Source organism: Candoia aspera, chromosome 3 (genome assembly GCF_035149785.1).
Source record: "Candoia aspera isolate rCanAsp1 chromosome 3, rCanAsp1.hap2, whole genome shotgun sequence".
NCBI lineage: Eukaryota > Metazoa > Chordata > Lepidosauria > Squamata > Boidae > Candoia > Candoia aspera.
The window spans coordinates 2582990-2602912 of record NC_086155.1 but is presented as its reverse complement, the minus strand read 5'-3'; the positions used below and the strand labels follow the sequence as shown (position 1 = coordinate 2602912).

Here is a 19923-nt window from a genome sequence, read left to right as displayed (position 1 = left end):
TAGGCCAGTTTTGGGGAGGCAGGCTACAGTATTATGCTGGAAAGCGGGCAGCTGTGCCCAAAGGTCTTAACTTGGAGCTGTGACCCCGCCCGCCCAAGGAAAAGCGATGGGGGAAAGGACGGCTGTATTTCGGACGCGAGCCTCGAGGCCAGCCGGGGTGGGGGACCGGCAAAGGCGCTGTCCAAAAGCAGGGAGACCTGGGTCCCAGTCCCCCCCCAGTCAGGGACCCTCCCTGGGGGACTTTGGACAAGTCACTTTCCCTCAGCCCAGCCTGCACTGCAGGGTTGTTATGGTGAGGCAAAATAGGAGAGAGTGCTCTATAGAGTGCCCTGCGCCTCTGAACAAATGGCAGGATATATAAATCTAATAAACGAATGTGACTATGATGGGCGTGTTCCACATTTTCAGCTGTCGGTACTGCTAACTGTAGTAGCGCACTGGGCAACTATGGTTCACTGTAGTGTGAGGCCCAGGAGATGCAGGTAGTCCTCGCTTGACAACCACTCCTTCAGTGATGGTTCTGACTTACAACAGTACTGGGAAAACCAACTTACAACCGACCCTCATACTTACAACTGCCACAGTGTCCCCACGGTCACGTGATCACGATTTTCAACCTTCCTCGCCAGTTTCTGGCAAGCAAAATCGATGGGGAACTGATTCACTTAACAACCATGTGATTCGGGTAATGCTCACAGTGATTCGCTTAACGACAGCCTTAAAAAGTTCGTAAAATCGGGTTGGATTCGCTTAATGACTTCTTCACTTAGCAACTGAAATCCCAGTCCTAGTTGTGGTCATTAAATTAGAACTACCTGTAATTAGTTTGGTCACCAGGTTAAGGGTGATGTGTAAGTGCAGGTGAGGGCCCAGGACTCCTAGATCCACAGCCCAACTGTTCTTCATTGAGAGACACTTTCTAATGGAACCTGCCTTCCTACAAGTTCAACCCCTCACACCGGTTTTGTGCCTGGTGGGGTGGGGGGAACACAGAGAGAAAACTGGACTTGGCCATTCTTTCTCCCCTTGGTATTCTCTTGCATGGCCCTCAACTTCCAAAGGAGAGAAGGAACTCCCTGGCAGCTGCCATGCGGGAGGAGCTGGCGAGAAGGCGTCTTCAACACAAAGGCTGCTCTTAGAGATTAGCACCTGCTGGGATGGGTCGCCCTCCCCCTGATGATCCTGGTTAATGCCCTTCAAAAACACTCACTTTGCCTCTGGCCCCCACCCCCTTTTATGGGCATATGGTGTCTGAGCCTCCCTCACGACCCAGAGGGGCCCTGGGCCGTACGGCTTACCTGTGCCCAGTAAGACGCACAAAAACTAGGCCTGCAATGGGGACGCCGTAAGCCTCTTAGTACTTTTCCCCTTAGCGCAGCCGGAGTAATCTGGGAGGGCATGGAAAGCAAATTCTGATCCTTCTATTGTACCAGCTCACAAAACAACCCTGCAAAGGAGGCTAGCGCTGCCCCCAACTCAGGGCAAAAGGTGGCACCTTGGCCAAGCTGTCCAGGAGACTTCAAGCCTAGGCCCATTCAGGAACACAACTTTTATCTGCGTTATTTATCTATACAAAAGAGGGAGGAGGGCTGGACAAGACCTTAATGGTTTCAGTTAGAGCCAAGCCTATTCTATAGCTCAGGCTTCTGAAGAATTCCCTCCATTAAGGTAGCAAACAAAAAAGTCAATGTTCAGGGCCACGAGAGACGCTCTCACTGCATAGGAAGTCCTTCCAATTAGTTCTGGGGGAGTTTCCAGCCTCCTGTCTAATCTTCCCTTTAGCCTTGGGACAGCTTCAAGGAATGAGTTCCTGCTGCTCCTTTGCAGAGCCACGATCGTGCTAAGTCCAAATACGGAGGCTGGAAATTCAGGCGCCTTCAGCCACATGTCACTGGCAGCTCCGAGCTCACCGCTGGCAACTAGCTGGGATGGGAGGGTGGATTTTGGCACCACCGGTGACAACCCCTGCCACCAACGTTTGTTGCATGTCGTTCAAATGTGTAGAGAGGAGATGAGCCAGAGAGAGAGAGGAGGAGGAGGAAAAGAAGTGAGAAAGAACCCAGGAACCCATCTGATAAAGCGGTGTTGCTCCATCGCAGCAGCTTTAAGATTCTGGGAGTTGGAGTCCACACATCTTACAGTTGCTGAGGCTGAGAAGCACTGCAATAAAATTATACCACTGGGTTCCATCTTGCAGGCCAGATCTGAAAAAGCCGGATGGAGCTGAGATATAACATAACCCACTTCTTGTAAGGTTTCCTTCCATGCGGGGAATATGCCTCGATTGTTAAAGGGCTCCTGGAGAGCGAATCACCTGGCGATGCCTGCAAGAGGAGGTAGGGGATCACTGAGGAATCAGACTCCGGTGCCTCTGCCCATCGCTCTGTCCTCCTTGGGGGATGCATGACCTCCCATGAGCTCTACTCCTTGTGCAAGAGCACACACAAGCAGTCCCAACAGCCTGCCTGAGTTTGGCTTGGCCGGCATGTCTTTCACCTGCGGGTCTTGAGATGGGCCGGGGAGCTGACGCTCCAGACCAGTGTGCAAGCAAGGTTCAACATGCAGGGAAGTAAGCAAGGCAGGCTGAAAGCTCAGAAGCCGGAGGTTGATTAGATTTGCCGGAGGCTGGGAAAAGGCTTCCTCTTGGCTAGCAAGTTGGAAGGCAGTATGAAAGAAACTTTGCTTCAACGCGTGTGATTTCTTTGGGATGCGGCGTCCTGCTTTTCTTGGTGTAAGGCTTAGGTCAACAGAACACCTGTTTAATTTCCTCAAATACAGAAGACACCCAGCTCCAGTGATTTATTACCTCAGAGAAACAGGCCTCCTTCGTAACCCTTAGAAAACAAGCCTGTGTGGTTTCTTCACAGCTCTCAAAACTATTTTTTGTAGGCTGCCTGGTTCATGGAGCTGACAACACCTGCATTTCACGTGAAGCAACAGCAGTCCCTTTCCCGTGTTCTGAGTACGGGTATGAGATTTTTAAGGAAGATACAGTCTTGCAGGGTCTGGAAGAGAATCAGGGTCCTTTCTGCAAACTAAGGGCAGCACTCTCTCCACTCAGCTTTCAAGGCAAAGGGGTTCACTGCTCAGACCCCATTCCGGAGCAGCTCCTAAGGACAGTGCGGAGCGCAGTGGGGCTGGAAAGGGGATTTGGCTTCAGGGACTGAGAAAGGAGGACGCATGGGAGCCCTCTGGTTTATGCTTCCTGGATGTTGCACCGTGGAACGTGAGCAGAAACCAAGAAGCTCTCCAAGTAATGCCCGAAGAGAGGCAATCCCTGCTTCCCCCTGGCCCACTTCTTGCTGCAGACATGCAGCATCTTTTCTCCAAGTGCCCCCAAATCCTTATTCAGGACATCTTGGCTGCTTCCACTCTCAGTTCCTGTAATTTCAACCCATCATTGCAAGAGTGATTTAGCCCAGGAGCCACCCTAACCGTTGGTGGGAGAAAAGAGGAGCTCTCCCTCCCAAGCTTGGCTCAAGGAAGAGGGTGGGAGCCCGCTCTTGGGATCTGTGGCTTATGGCCGACCCAGACCCCGGCCTTCTCCTTCACCAACCGAGAGAGCCCTCCCAACCGCAGCAGCCAAGAGCCATGCCCAAGAAAAACAGGGGCATGCACCAAGGTTGTCCCAACAGGGGACCCCCACTCCCACCTGCCCCTGGGGAGTTTCTGCCCACTCCCAGGCTTCAGGAGGAGCTGGGCTCTGAGTTCCAAGCCTCAGGCGGGGTAGTGTCACCAAGCCCCAGGGATAAACTACTTCCTCATGACTCCACCACACCTGTGTATTCAAGTCCATAACAGCCACCACAGACTCCCAGCAATTCTAGGCATGTTTACTCAGAAGTAAGTCCCACTGTGTTCATAAAGCGTTATTGCCAGATAAGTCAGCCAGCCAAGGCCTGCGGCAGCCCTGAACTTGGTCGCAACACAAGATAGTCCAGGGGGCATCCCCTGATGAACTGCAGCCCGGGACGAAGTGCTCCGCTGCAGGAGAGACCAAGCCCGGAGCTCTGGGCCCGCCTGCAGAAGCCGGGACCGGCGGATCCTCAGCACTCTGCTGAAACCAAGCCACCAATGCAATTCCCTGCATGCCTCAGAAGGGAAAAACACCGCACTGAAACCACCCCAGGGATTTTGGGGTTGCAGCCTGGTTAACTCCCCTTAGCCTCTCATCTGTTTCTCCACCCCCACGTTCCCTGGAGAGGCTGCCACCGAGCACAGCTCTGATTCCCCATTAAGGGAATCCTGCGGGATGGAGCTGGCAAGATCCACGTGAGCCAACTCCCGGGAGCGAGCACGTGGAACTGCACAGAGGAGCAGAAGAGCTGCGCTGGGTGTCCCTGCCTGGAGGCTGTCCTCGTCTTCCTTACTTCCTGCCTGCCTGCCTTCCTTCCTTCCTTCCTTCCTGCCTTCCCTCTCTCCCTCCCTCCCTCCCTCCTGTGCTCAGTCTGGTTAAAATAAAGCAGGAGATAAAATAAGCCGAATGCCTAAAAATAAAAGGAAGCCTGACGTTTTCTGCACAGTAAGTGGGTCAGGCCAGCTCCTGGGTGTCGCAGGCAAGCAATCTCACGCAGCATCGCTTGGGTGCGGGCTGCCTTCTGAGCCACACACCTGCTCCTGGTTACCCCCAGCTGGAACCATCTGCCAGCTAACGGCCCACACACACACCCCGGCGAGGCTCTCTGGGCCCCCCCCCAGCGGCTTTGCTTGTGCAACTAAGTGGAACTTTTCATCACCCCTCACCCCACCAGCCTGCTGCTCCTAACCTGGGCAGCACGACAACAAGCTCAGCCCACAAGGGCAGAGCTCCAAGGCAACTTTGCCCAGCAGAGAACGGTCCTGCTTGCCACCTCGCTTGGAAATACGTGCCACCGCCGCCTCTGCAGCAGGGGAAGGGCAGGCTGGCAAGGGAAGGGGGTGACGGGGAGGGGGGTGGGCAGAAGGCCGCCACAGCAAGTGGCCTCGCTGGCAGGCTCCTGCTGCGCGGGGTGAAGGAGGCGAGTACCTGTTGGAGCCCAGACCTGCTTCCAAGGAGCCCTACTGCCAGGACGGCAGCTGTGTTGGTGATGGCACGAGAAGGGGGTGCACCTCAAGCTTTGCCCAGGTGACTTCCAGCTCAATGCAGATCAGGAGCTCTCTTGCGAATGCTAGTCTAACACCGGTCGAGCAAAGCGGCCTACTTGCTTCCTGACAACGAACCTGGGGTCGTAGCCGTTCTGCATTCGGATGGGACACCAGCCACAGCCTGAATGGTGGCTGTTGCTTCTTCTCAGCCTCAGTCCCCCACCTGTAATGGAACTGAGCTACCTGCTTTGTCACACCTGCAGGACATGGTCCAAAAAGTTGCAACGCACATAAAAGACAGGCAGAGCTTGGATCACCCCATCGTGGCCACCCCACTGACTTTTTTGACCATATCCTGAGGACACCCCTGCACACGAGGTTATAGTGAGGATGACTGGGATGCTCATCCCACCTTTCCACACTCAAATCCCACACCAGGCCAGGCCGGGCCAGGGCAGCAAGAACAAGAGCAGGACCCAGGTGGGGACGACTCAGAGGGGCTTGACGCAGGAAAAGGGAGATTCGCTTTTAATCGGGGACGGCTCGCTGGGTGCTCAGGTGGCATTCGGTGAAAGGTTGTTAGGAAAGAACACGGACCCCCTTTAAGGGGATACAGCCGCTCCCCTGGAAGGCAAGCGGCAAGGACTTATTTATTTGGCAGGGGCCTGCCAATCCTGCCTCCCCACCCATGCTGCAGGAGGATTGGCACTCTTGGGGACCTACAGAACCGCAGCGGGAAGGCTGACCACCGGCGATGAGTTCAAACTTCCAGGCTCGGACCCACGAAGGCAGGCGGCGCCAGGCAGGATTCGGCCCAACAGCCTCCACCTGGAAAAAGCTGCATCACAGGAAGGAAGAAGCAGAAACTGGACCTGGGGTTGCCCCCCTCCTCGGTGAATCCCACCCCCCACCCTGGCCATCGTCTATTTCTCTGACGTGGGAAACGTCTTCCACCCAAACCCAGAGAACGATCGCCCACAAGCCGCATCCAAGCAAGGTGGTGACAGGGGGCGTGCCACGCCACCTGGTAGCAAAGTCGGCATGCCACGCCAAGCCATAAACCCTGGATCGCCAGTGTAAAGGTTGGACTCACATAACAACCTACGTGCAAACCAAACAAATCACATTCCGGCTTAGGGCCATCTGTAGCCCCACGCGGCAGCCTGCAAGGCTGAGAAGAGGCAACGGCGTGCCCGACCATCCTCTCTCTTTCAGCACAGCTATGTAGGATAACTCGGAGGGACCCTTTGCGCATCACTGCGGCTGTGAGGAGCCAGACCAGCTGCACCTCATCCGCATTTTTTGTTAAGGCACACCAGCCTTCCCCCCCTCCCCGCCTTCACGTGACAGCTGCCAGAGCATGGCTAGCAACCTTTCAAAGGACAGGACTAGCATCCACAGCTCCCCAGATTTCACAGCAAGGAAAGGAGAACCGAAGAAAAGAGGGTTCCTCAGAAGTGACATTCGGCCTCCCCCCCACCCCGCTGCCCCGGGGCTCCCTGAGCGCATTCGCATTCCTGTTACATAACGGCGGCTTACATCATTTTCTGAGCAGCGGCCGGTGCGCCAGGCACCCTGCGCTTTCTCCCCTCTGACAGGAGCTGAGTGCCTGGGCTCATGCGCTGCCGCTGCAGCAGCTGCTGCCACCACATCCTGGAAGCCGAGGCGAGGAACAGCCGCTCGGCCTGCAGGCTCAGAGGAGCATCTTGAAGACAACCTGGTTCTCCTGTGAGAAGCAACAGGGGTGTGCTCTTGACACAGAAGAAATGAATTACAGAACTGCATTCAAACTTCACAGTGTTCACAGCACCCGAGCGGGATCACCAGATCCCAGGCGCCGAGACTTCTTCCCGATTCAGAAAGAAAACCAATAAATGTGCACCAGCTCCCTGCGGCATCAGCCCCCCCCACAGCCGAAAACTGAAGCAAAAAGGAAGAGAAGTCAAGGCCTGCCCAGGCTCTTTTCCAACACATTCTCCGCAGCAGGAATGCGACTTGGGAGAGGAAATGGTGGGGTGGGGGGAGTCATTCCATTGGCATTTCCTGGAGAGCTCCACAGAAACCCCTCCCACTTCCGAATTGGCTGGGGCGGCTGCCAGCCTGGGAGCAGAGCGCAGCCTCACCCCGCCCCTCCAACTGCAGGGCCCACCTGCGGCTGAGGGCTCGGGCTCTGCTCGGGGCACCGAGAGGCAGCTGGATGTTCGTGGGAAGCTGAGCTCCACGAAGTCCGGCAGGGGAGTCAGGCTAGGGACATGGATCCTGCTGAGCAAAGAGGAAAAGAGATATCCAATACTGTAGTGCATCGAAACCAGAACCAGGGTGCCAGCACTGTGCTGGCACCAGGAATTATCTCTGGCAGAGAATCGAAAGAGAACACTCATATCTTCAGGAGTCCCCTAAGCCACCCACAGCCTGTCTAAACAGCCAACGCGATAACCCATTCCTGATGGTATCCAAAGGTTGGTTTTCCAGCTGAGCTTTAGCACAATCATTTTTCCTGTCCATAGTGCACTGAGTATCAGTGTTACCCATATTGGTAATGGGGGGAAAAAAACAGCTCCTTTGCTTTGCAAAGCTGGAGTGCCACGGTGTCAGAGGTGAGCCTGTAGGTGGGCCTCGCCAGGCAAGTCAAACGCTGTTGCCCGGATCACGTGCCAGACCGGTAACTCTGCGCGTGACAAGCGCCAGCAACAATACTGACTCTTCTCAGACCAACATGCTAGGATTCATCCCATAGTTTTGATGCCAGCTTCAGTCAAACTGGCTACTCCTCAAAGAACAGAGCAGGCAGCTCAGGACTTCATCAGCAGGCTGGGGTTTTAACATGCACCTTGTCGCCCTGTTTGAGTCCACGGACACACCTACAATACCTCCTCAGATTCCAAACCCATGAGACAAGAGGCCTGCCTCAGTGCCAAAAAGACATTTCTGAATGAGCTTACAAAAAGCTGCTAAGGCTTAATTTTCCAACACCGATTAAACACGATCACGGGTATACGCTTAATATTCAAAATGGCAAGTTCTACCCTCTCTGTGGCCGCCTTACGCTGGAAGACATGACTGCCGTTCAATTGCTAGGGAGACGCAGAGCCCTCCTGGCGCCTGACCCGGCCACTCCTCTGACAGCCCCCCAGCAGCACAGAAGAGGCAGCGCGGCTGGACCGAGGCAGAGAGCATTTGCTTCTCGGCCACAGCCCCAAACTCAGCTTTGTACACAGGGCTGACCCAGCTACCTGCCCGTGAGATGCCTCCGAGGGAAGAGAAAAGGACAACCACTGCCTTCCCGGCAGGCCTGAGCAGACCCCAACTGTCCTTTGGCCGCCTGGTCTCCACCCCCCACCCGTCCAATGCCTGTTTCTCCGCGACTCTGAAGTCTTGAAGAGCAAGGACATAAAGGGAGAACTCTTCCAAGTAAATGTGTTCTTCCTGCCCCCGTCTTCTTCGCCAAGATCCTTCCTGACCATGAAAAGCTGGGTGGCTCGGGGGAATGCACGCTCCCTGCCAGGGGCAGGCCTGCCAGAACATGTATGCCTCTTGGTAGTTCTTTCTTGGCAGCTACGCCCTTCCCACAGCAGCATTGCTTGAGAGGGCCAGGCAAAGGTTGTTCCCTGCCCCTCGAGAGATTGCTAATCCCAGGCTAACAAGGCCAGGGCAGCGGCAGGTTAAGAGTGGGCTTGCCCAGGGCCGGCAACACATGGGAAGACAGAGATTCATCTCCATCCCAGAGACTGTCCGGCCATAAGCCCAGTGGAGGGGTCACTGCAGGAAAAACGCTGCTGCTTCTCCCATTGAGAGCAAAACACTTTCTTGGCACCCAAGGTGGGTGGGCAGCTTCGGCACAGAATGGCAAAAGTGAAGAGAAGGGGAATCACTACGCATCTGGACCCAGGTCACTGCCAGGGCCAAATGGGTTCCTTGTCCTGGTCAGTGCAACAGTGAAGACCTTCTCTGGGCCTCGCTGATGCACCAGCTGTTTTTCAGGTCAGGGCAGTGCACAGCAGCCATTACCACTAGCCAAAGGCTGGTCACAATGGCTGAACAGCCATCTCAGGGTGGGATCCCAACCTATGTGCGCTCTAGTAGAGACAGGAGCCCGCTTTCTGCCACTGGAACCGCACTTGCAATCAAAGCTTCTCTTCGCTCCGCTAGAGAACGGTGTAGCCGAAAAAAGGGTGAAACACTGGAAACAGGCCTATTTCCATCGTGCTACTGCTGCTGCTTCTGAGATCAAAATAACAACTCTCTTGGGAAGACTTGGGGGCAGGAATCCACCCGCTCAAATCCTCAGTGAAGATCCACAGCCAAAACCTGAATCCAGCCCTTCCTGGCCCGAGACAACAATGGGGCCACAACCAAAACAGGACTTAAGTCATGACAGCATCCTCCTTTATTGCTGTTTGGCAGAACAGATGCAATTAACAATGACTCGTCTTTCTAAAACTTTATTCCCATTACAAACGCTTGCAGTTCCCTTCTCCATCCCTTTTGTACCAAGCACATACAATGATGCAGGAAATTAATTTAGTTCTGGTTGTCAGCCACCAGATCTGCGTCAGCTAAGCACTGCAAAGCTGAGCATCTCTCCTCTGAAAACACAGATGTCTGCACAAAGAATAAATACTTAAACTATCTTCCCAAAGGCTGATAAAAAAAGCAACATTTTTAGCACCTTTTGATTAGTCAGACGCCAGGCCTATTTCTGGTGGAAGGTGGCTCCAGGGCAGGTGGGAGAATGCTCTCCAGCATGAGGTGGCTATTTTAATACAAGGTCCCAGATGGGCCTTGCTAGATGAGCAAGCTGAGCCCTCGGGCAGGTGAGCTAGAAGCAGGTTTTCCAAATAACTAGTTGTGTCCATGTAAACACAATGTATGGAGATGGCCCAGCCTATAGGAGTGAAAAATTAATCAGTGAAAAAATTAAGAGAGCAGAAAAAAAGGTCTTGAAGAATGCTGTCCTTAATGATTGTTTTATTTTTTAAAAAATGTCACATTTTTAATTATCTCAGCAAAGTAACTCCTAATAGTTGATCTCCATGTATATCAAGATACTTTTGGATCTAAATGCTGAATACTAGTCTCACTGACTTTACCGAGGCACCGAAGCTAAGCAGGTTCATGCCTGGCTAGAACTTGGAGGGGAGACCTCGACAGAGCACTGGGGCTGCAGGCTCCAGTGGGAAATCCAAAAACTCAAGACGGTGGCAAGACACTCGTGTCCTGCTGCCAAGAAACCGACCCGGACGTGCGCCGGGAGCTGAGCTCAACTTGAAGGAGACTTTCCCTACCCAATTCTTCCTGAAGGTAGATGCCTAAAATTGGGATCTCTCTCCATAAAAGTGCACATGTGCTGATATTCCGGGTGTACTAAAAGCAAGCCCCTGTAGACAATTTACTGCGTAAACTACATGAAATGTTTGAACTGATTGCCATTTTCTTCTAAACCGTTCCTTACGTGTTTGACACCTGATGGGACACACATGCTGTAATGTTTTCTCTGAAAAAAAATAAATTAATTAGCAAGACATATTGTGATTGGCCTGGGGGGCCTCACTTGGGGTTCACCCTGTATATCTCCAGATGCTTCTTGGGAAGGAGGTTATTTCTGTTTTATGGGAGTTTTTTTATCCTTATGTTCTTTTCATGTTCAATGTTTACTTGTTAACTGTTATTTAAAAAAAAAAAAACTTTGGTAACAAAACCTAAGACTGCACAGGAGTCGTGAAACGAAGCCAGGTTTCCTGATGCCAGTCTTCTGGGATCAGGCTGTGAAATTCCTCACCAAGGCCCCCTCACTTTTCTTCTCCAACGCAATGCCTTTGAGATACATCATAATTAGAACTTCCAGGATGGCCTGCAGGATGCAGCCCCCTAACCAGTGTTTCTCAACCGTGGCAGCGTTAAGATGCGTGGACTTCAACTCCCAGAATTCCCCAGCCAGCATGGCTGGCTGGGGAATTCTGGGAGTTGAAGTCCACGCATCTTAACGCTGCCACGGTTGAGAAACACTGCCCTAAATGTTTGGAGGGCACCAGGCTATGGGAAGTTTATTTATTTTATTTATTTATCAATCAAATTTATCACCGCCCATCTCCCAAAAGGGACTCTGGGCGGTTTACAATAAAAGATAGATAACAATATAAAACTATAAAACCCTATAATACAGATACAATCAATATAATAAAAACCTCGATGGTTAAAAGTTCTTTATGATTTGCAGGCAGAACTGGGTCTTTCTAAGAAACTAACCATCCTCAGGAATGGCTAGTCTCCCTCCCGCCCCAGGCATAATTACAGAGCCAGGTCTTCAGCTGTTTCCTAAAGTCCAGGAGGGAGGGAGCCAGTCTCACTTCCGGGGGAAGGATATTCCAAAGGGCGGGTGCTATTGCAGAGAAGGCCCGCCTCCTGGACCCCGCCAGATGGAGTTCTCTTGCAGACGGGGTCCGTAGCATGCCCTCTCTACATGGCCCGGTGGGACGGGCTGATGTGATGGGGAGGAGACGGTCCCTTAGGTGGCCTGGACCCGTGCCATGCAGGGCTTTAAAGGTGATAACCAACACCTTGGATTGGACCCGGAAGCATACTGGCAACCAATGCAGCTCGCGGAGCAAAGGAGTGACATGTGTTGATCTTGGGAGACCCAAGATCGCCTGCGCAGCTGCGTTTTGCACCAGCTGTAGCTTCTGGATACCCTTCAAGGGTAGCCCCATGTAGAGCGCATTGCAGTAGTCTATATAGTTGGATTAGAGCATCTATCTATGTGGTTACTAGGAGTCAAAAACCACCTGATGGCACATCAGTCAAACTTGCAAACTGTAAAACTCAGCAGACAATTCGTTCTCTCCGCTTAAACCTGCCCTAGGCAGACTGTCTAACTGACCGGAGCTCCTTGTGGAAAAAGTGGGATAAAAGTCTATGATGTTAAACATGCAGGCAACTGCTTCAGAGTATTCAAAAGGGTTGGGGAAGGTGGCAAGTTTTCCACGCGTCGCTTTCTGCGTTTCCTCCGTGCAGCGATTGTGAGGGGCTCGGCATCCCTGCTTTAAGCCAACCTGAGCAGAAGAGATGCTGCAACCCAGAGCAGACCAGCTGAGAGGGAGCAGCAGGGACCGGGACCGGGACCAAAGGGATGCCACCCTGGAACTGTGCTGCTGCTGCTGCTGCTGCTCCTCCCACAAAGGGCTTGAACAAATATTTGCCCAAACAATGCATTTGTGCCTGGCACAAAAAAGGGAACATTCTCAGAGGGGGGTACAAGCTGAGGGAGAGGGAGCAGGAGGGGGGGATCTTCCCCCCTCTCCCCTTGACAGGCAAGGGCCAGTGACTTTCCATCAGCAATTTAATCTAAATCCCCCCAGGGAGTTCGTTTACAAAATCAGATTACATTATCGCCTTGGTCTCCAGGATACAGCCCCATCGTCACCAGAGCGACAGGGCGGTGGAAATCTCCACTGGGTCCAGGGCTAATCTTGGAAGCCGGAGGTTAGGGGGTGGGGTAAGCGGAAGGGAGAGGAAAAGAAAGCCCGAACGGGGCCTGCCCCCACAAGGTGCTCCAAGAGGAAGAGGAACCGGTCCGGTCTGTTTGGCCAGACACACCCCAGGCTGCGCTCCCGGGACATCTGCATGCCAGACATTCCTGCGCCCCCCCCACCCCACATGCTCTCCCTGCCTTCTCCCTGCCTCCTCTTGCCCAGCCTTGGTCGCCTCACAGGGAATCCCCCACCTGGCGTCTGCATTATTAGCTGCGTAGCCCTGCACTGCAGCAGGAGAGAATCCCCCATTTGCCTCTGCTCCGGGGCTTGTAAGGCAATGCACCAGAAGGGGGTCAGAAGCCCACCGAGGCAAACGGAGTGTGTCAAAGATGTGGGGAGGACACCTTTGGCACACTGGGTGGTAGGGCCCTCATTCTCTAGCAGGCCATAATCTCAGCAGTGCTCCACCCAAGGGCTCCATGGTAGTGGCCTTCGGGAGCCCAGCTAAGTCTGTGCACTGCAGCTTCCTTACTTGTGCATTGCAGCTAAGGGGTGCAACAGGAGCGTCTGTTAGAGAGACCTCAGGGGCCCAAAGAAAGCGGGGGGGGGGGGAGCCCAAGTGGGTCTCCAGGTATGCCTTGCCACTGTGACCTCCCTCAAGAGGAAGAGGATATGGCAACCACCCTGGGGTGAAAGCCTAGACTAGCCCCAGTGATGCACAAGGCATCCAGGAAGTGATTCATTCCCTGGACCTCCTGGGCAGCCAGCCTGTCAAGCAGGCTGACCAGTCATACTTGCTAGACGTGGGATGGGCCTGCTTCTACGGAAGGGGAAGCCATATGGTGAGGAACCTCAAGTCCCTCGAGTCTCAGATGAGGTCTCCTCCATCTCTAAGCCAACACGCATTAATGTGGCGCTGCCGTTCCAGGAACAGCCCAGCCTTTCCATCAAGAAGCCAGGGTTACCAGGGACTCTCAGGCCAGGCCACCCCCTTCCAGTCACGTGCCTCACCTCAGGACCCAAATCCAGTCCCAGAACAAATCAGAGAAATGAATTCTGTAACAGCAGCTACAACAGGTGTTTAATGGCAACCAAGTTGTTCTGGATGCAAATGGTGTATCCTCAGGGAAATTCAGAAGAGAAAAGTTTTCAGATTCCAACGTGTTGCCTCTTTCCCATCCCATGTTGCGGTTGTAGAAGAGGCAACAATTTGGAAGTTTCTTTATTCTAAATTTATCTGGTCGAGATAGTTCAGAAACAATACTGAGTAACTGTGGCTGTAGGGTAGTTTGCACATCCTGGAAAAATGATGGCTTGCGACCATTCGCAGATCCAGCTAACGGATAAGCTCCGATCCCTGGCACTCCCCCGTAATGGACAACCCTGGCCCACGGCTTTGGAAATGGATTCCAAGCTGATCTGTGAGGCTAGACAAGTGTTTAACCACTTCAGTCCTAATCCTGAATGAGAGCTTTGGAAGCTAGAAGTGAAAGCTTAGTCCAGCGTGCTGACCAAGGAGTCATATGTGCATGGAGGACAAAAAAAAAAAGTTCACGTTTGCGCTCAGCCACAACCTTCACCTGAGAGATCGGCTAAGTTTCCATCTTTCTGCATCCACGGTCATTGCCAGATTAAACAAGATAAGGCAGACAATGTGCCTTTGAGCCCGTTCCAATGAACAAACTTTTGAGGCGGTCCTACAGCTGGACCAAGGGCAAGATGATACCTCCTGCATTTTAATTCTGTAATTGAGTAAAGTGACCTTTGCACGCGAGGCAGGCAAGGGAAACAGAACAGTCAGCCTGGGGTTCATCACGGAACAAGATGCTGGCCGGTGGGGTTTCACCCGCGACCTGGCAGGCCGTTTCTGTGTGCCCTGATAAAATGCCAGACGTGCAATCCTATCTGAGTGAAAGGGCACAGATTCTTCCACTTTCTGCAAAGAGAAAGGGAGGAATTCCCAGAAACAAGGTGCCATGACGACAGATAATTACCCCTTTTCTCTTGCCACAAGAAAGGCTGCCTCTCGAACGGCGCACGGCTACACCTCCACATTCAGCCCACTCTAGGTGGGAATCAGACGCTGCCAGAAGCGCAGCACAGCTGATTTGGTACAGAAACCAAGGAGGCCCCACTCTGCCCTCCCGTCCTTGGCAGTGCTTACCCAGCCTCCGTTATCTTGGATCCAGGGGTCCAGATGGTCAGTCAGGTAAGTAGCCATCCAGGTGGCGATCCGCTCCACCAAGCCTCGCATCTCCTTGTCAACGCTCTCCACGCACAGGGCCCCGCCGAAGGAAAAAAACGCCACAATCCGCCCCCAGTTCACCCCGTCCCGGAAGAGTTCGTTCACCACCTGCTCAAAGCTCTGGTACGCGGTGCCGGGGGTGATGTGGAGTTGGGAGGTGAGGTCGCTAAAGGCCCGTCGGTACCTCAGTTCAAACTCGTCCCCGGCCTCCCGCAGCGTCTGCCTCACGTCAGACTGGGGGCCCTCCTCCAGGCCTTCGAGGAGGTTCGCGTGGCCCGCGGCCCCGTTCACGACAGGGCTGGGGCTGGGGTGCCAAGACGGGCTCCCGTTGAGGACGCCCCCCATCTCGCCGGCCGCCAGCTCCGTTCTGTTCTCGTCGTCTCCCTCGATCTCGCTCCAGCTGTGGCCCCTCTGCGACAGCTTGTAGGAAATAAAGTCCACCACGAGGGCCCGGTTACCACTCGACATTTTCACACCTCTGCGTGTCTCAGTGAGTCCATGGTCTGGAACACGGGCTGTCCTGGTTACCGTACACGGACGCCACTCCTCTCCATCCCAGATAGGGTCACCCCAGCCTCAGACATGAAAACTTCACTGCAGAGAAGAGAAGAGAAGAGTTAAAGGGCCAGTGGCAGACTTCATGCCCTCCCGCGTGCAGAAGCGCTGGAGCTCACTGCTCCGGGAAGCTCACGAGTCCGTGAGCAGCATCCTTGGATCTCGTCCCATCATCATCGGCCGCCCAGCAACTCAACCCCCCCTGCGGATTCTGCCCCCCAGACAGTCCCCAACAGGAGCTAGGTGCTTGCCACCTGGGCAGGCCCTGGGCCTCCTCTCCGACCGACCTCCTGAAGCCAGACCAGCTGCGGCCGGTGCGATGCTGCAGCCTGCCAGGCTGAGGAGATGGAGGCAAACCCAGGAGGGCTCCCTCTGCCACTTTGATTGAGTGCTGCGGCTCTGCTGCAGCAGTAAAGCATGGAGACCCCTCCCTCTTCACGCCCCCTGCCTCCCCCCCGCCCTCCTCCCTGGGATCAAAGCACTTCCTGGTTGTTGGTGGTAGCTTTTTTTTTTTTTAAAGCGACAAGGGCTGGCCGGGGCTTCGCAGAAGAGCTTCTGGCCACCTACGTCGGCCAGGGACGAGCCGCGATCCTCCGCCTCTGCCTTCGGGCAGGGGCATTTCCCAACAGCCGGGGCAGGAGGACAGACGGGCAAGGAGCGGTTTAAAAAGGCCGAGCTCGAAGGAAGTCCGGAGGGTGGACGAACAGCTGGTTCCGAGGGCTCGCCAAGCCCAGCGCCGGGGAGATCCCCTCGGCCAGAAGGCCGCGAGAGCGCCCAGGCTGCTTCTGGCTCGGCCGCCCCGCTTCCCGCCGGACACGCGGCTCCTTGGCCGCCCCCTCCTCCCGGCGGGCCGCCCCGAAAGCCGAAGTTTCTCTTCGCCCGCTCCGAGGGCGCTCCGGCGTTCGTGCTGGCGCTGGCTGCTCCCGGCCGAGCCCGGAGGGCGAAGAACCGAGAGGCGGAGCCCTCCGGGGGAAATGCTGGGGCCGGACCCGGAGCCCTCATCCCCACGAGCCCCCCCCTCCCCGGGGCGAGTCACCCGTGAGACCGATCCCAGGAACCGGTGAAGCCAGCGGACGCTGGGCCCCGCGGCCCCAGAAGCCAACTTCCCCGGGAACTGCCGCAGAGGGAAGCCGCCGGCTGCCCCCCGCTTCCTCCTTTTGCCAGGGCCCGGGGCCCCCCCGGAGCCCTCCTTCCCGACAGGCTGGCCGGGACGCCGCCAGAGCAGCTGGCGCGCCCGGTACTCACCCTGGAAAGGGAGAAACCGCCTCGGATCCTCCGGGGATCTCAGCCGAGGGAGCCGCGCGGGGCGGAGCAAGCGGGGAGGCGGGCCAGCGCTGCAGGCTCCGGCCCGCCCTCCCGACCACGGCGCCCGCCTCCCGGGGAACCGCGCCCCCACCCGGAGTCGCAAGCGCCCGGCCCGGCCCCTCCGGCCGCAGAGCCGGGGGCGACCCTCTACTGCTGGCCGCCTCGCCAGCCGGGTTTCCTCCCGTTTGCGCTTTTCCAAACAACCCCTCGCCGGAGCGCCAGGACCCACGCAGCGGCCTTGGGCTCCGGCCGCCAAGCAGTGCGGCCCGCTGGAAATCCGAGGGGATGCGGGTCGTCTGAATTCAACAGCCAGGAAGCGTGCCCTGCCCCAGGGGACCATGGGCGACGGAGCCAGGACAAGCCCGGGCAGGGAAGGGCAGTTTGTTGCACCAGCCGGGCAAGCAAGTCCTCCCTCGCCGTCAGGCCAAAACAGCCACCCTCAGCTTGGTGGGGAAAGATGGACGCCGTCCTTAGAGGCTACGGGGCCGAAGAGCTGGGCTAGGTACAGGCCTTACAAGCAGCAGCCTCGCTGCTTTTCCAGACCTTTTCCTAACCGCAGCCGGATCCTGGTTCTTCTTCCCCATCCCCTCGGGGCCACTTGCCTTTCGCCACCCCAGGCTCTCTCACACTCCTCCTTCCAGGTCCCTACAGGCCACAGCCCACCTACCAACGGGACTTCTCTGACACTTTTGCCAGGGGCAGAAAACAGAAAGAAGTACCTTTCCCTCACATCAGTCACGATTCCGGACTTCCCTCCATTTTCCCGGAAAGTTGCACATGAACTGAAAGGTACCCAGACTTGGGGGTGGGGCAGCAGCATGCATCTGGAGAGGGCTTCGGAATTGCGATGCAAAGGTCCTATGCCCGCCTGGGCCATCGCCACTTACCTGCGCCCTTCTCAAGACGAAAAGTAAAGCGCAGCTTTTTAAATTTATTTATCAAATTTTGCCACCGCCCATCTCCCCCCAAAAGATTCAGCTCCCCGAGCGAGAGGGGCGGTGACTAAATTTGAAGTATAAATAAATAAATAAAAATAGAGAAGGGCAGGTAATTGGAAGCAGTGAGCTGGGCACCACCGCTGTGGGAATCCACGTGGCCTTTGCACAGAAACCACCAGGGCACGGGATCGACAGTCCTCCAACAATTCAATCCCATGTCGTCCTCTCTACCACCCAACTTAAGAGGTCTCACACCCATCAAATAAACTTGGGCAGAAGAACACACACTTCAGTGGCAGGCAAGACCCTGCTCTGACGTCACTCTGACTTTTGGGAAGCCCCTAGAAAGCAGGATGGCTTCTTGCTAGAGTGCCCCCCTCCCCCAGTATTAGAGAGAGGCCTGTTTTTCTCTTGAACATGGGGGAAATTCTTCCCTGAGCTTCCATAAAGTTTCTCTTTCGAATATACAATATCCTTGCCAGTGATTTATCTGTTTACAGAGACCTGATTACATCCGGCCGTTGCTTTTTTAAAACCTAAAGCTGCTTTGATGTCTTCGCTATATTAATAACAGAGCCACAGAAGAAGGTGTCCTTGAGGGTATTAGCATTGCTCAAACTCGGCTACAACGTGAGCAATTAAGATACAGGTGTAATAAAAAACAGTACTGGAAACAGGGTGCATTATATAGACATTAGAGATGTAAATCTAGATTCACCACCCTGGAACGGTAGGGGATCAGCTGGATGACTTCCCTGCTCATGGGGAAACAGAAAGTTTGTCGAGTTCAGCCTTTGATCAGATCCAGCAGGGACTCCCTTCTTTTCCCAAGGGCAATGCCTCTTGCAGCTACCTCTGGCGCAGTGTTTCTCAAGCTTATCAGCGTTAAGATCTGTGGACTTCAGCTCCCAGCATGGCTGGTGGGGGAATTCTGGGAGCTGAAGTCCATAGATCTTAAAGCTGATAAGCTTGAGAAACACTGCCCTAGGAAGACGATCTTGTAACTTCTACACAGTTGCCCCAGGGATGGGCTTGGAAGGGCACCTACTTCTGCAAGGGGTCCTGAGCACTCGAGATGGGCCACAATTCTCCCCTGAACTTGTTTGTGACCAGAACTTTGCTGGTGGTGAGGGCTTCATCATTATTCATGTTAAGTTCACACTTTGCCTTCCTATGCCAGCCCGTGGCAGAATCGATTCGCTTTTCCCTCTTCCCGGTTCCAGCCAGCCCGTTCCGCGCCCACCTTCTCAGCCCCACCAGGCCCTTCCTTCCATGCTCATCCAGCATACCGCAGGCAGAAGCGCCCCCCCCGCCCCCGTCCCCTGCAGAGGCCAGGAGAGCATTCCCTCAATGGGGGGGGAGGGTCTTTTCTGGAAGACGCAGTGCCCACGTTCCAGGTTGAGTGACCAAGAGCGCAGCAATAATGGCCCTGCAAAGGCACAACCTTCTGGCCTTTCTTCATCTCGGTTCCTCTCCTGCCCAGCCCGAAAATGGGGGGCCCGATTAGCTCCCCAGGAGGTTTCCTGGAAGACCCCTTTGTTCGACCCCGGCCCTCCCCTCTCCCCCCACGTGGCACTTCTCCAGACACGCTGGACTACAACTCCCATAAGCAAGAGCCTGTTGGGAACCATGGGGTGTTGTCGCCCAACACCCCGCAAAGGGCCCCATCCGGGAAGAGCTGCCCCAAACACCCCCCTCCCCCGTGCTCCCGATCACACACACTCCCCCTCCCACGATCTCCATTCATTTTTCTGATATTCAAATAGGGCCAAACGTGGCCCCCCTCTTCCCGCGCTCAGCCAATCACAGAGAAGAGAAGGCGGAAAGGGGAGGGCGCATCGCACGATTGCTCCCGTTGGCCGCCATTCCTGTCAATCTTCCCCAATCTCCGCCCTTACCTCGAAAAATGCCGAAGACGCCCCGCCCCCGGCCCCGCTTCTCTTTACCGGCCTCGGTTCCCAGCTACTTCTGAGGGGAAGCGGCCGGCTCGAACCGCTAGAACGGGACCCCGAAAGGGGCCGGTGGCTTCAGCGGCTACGGCACTGCGTTTTTCCTGCGCACTAAGCGGCGGTTTCTCCGCGAGTGCTGACTCGTTCTGACCGGCCGGGCGAAGGAAGAATGCGCATGCGCCACAACCGCGCCTTTAGAGCAGGCCGGGCGCATGCGCGACTCGGAGTGAACGCGCATGCGAAAAACGTAGAGCGGATGGGGCGGAGTTACTTCCCTATGAAATCAACGCGCTTGCCCAGAGGAACCAGCAGCCCAGAGAAGGGTTGGGGCGCCCTCTCCTGGTTCAGCGCCTAAACATTACCATTTGTGGACTCCCTATAATTTTTTGTCTGTTTTT

The 19923-nt window shown here is 55.1% G+C and overlaps 1 protein-coding gene across 3 annotated transcripts in view; it reads right to left on the bottom strand.

The window, feature by feature from the left end:
* Nucleotides 1-19697, bottom strand: part of BCL2L1 (BCL2 like 1) — a 38697-nt gene extending 19000 nt beyond the window's left edge. The window contains exons 1-3 of one of the 3 annotated variants that reach the window (XM_063296813.1): nucleotides 19475-19697; nucleotides 14698-15367; nucleotides 1049-1388 (exon numbers count right to left, since the gene is read on the bottom strand). In XM_063296813.1, coding sequence (XP_063152883.1) covers nucleotides 1263-1388; nucleotides 14698-15246 — 675 coding nt within the window. In that variant the 5' untranslated portion in view covers nucleotides 15247-15367; nucleotides 19475-19697 and the 3' untranslated portion in view covers nucleotides 1049-1262. Of the gene's footprint in view, nucleotides 1-1048; nucleotides 1389-14697; nucleotides 15368-19474 lie in introns of those variants that run through there. The other 2 variants (XM_063296811.1, XM_063296812.1) reach the window with 2 other exon arrangements.
* Between the last annotated feature and the right edge of the window lie 226 nt (nucleotides 19698-19923).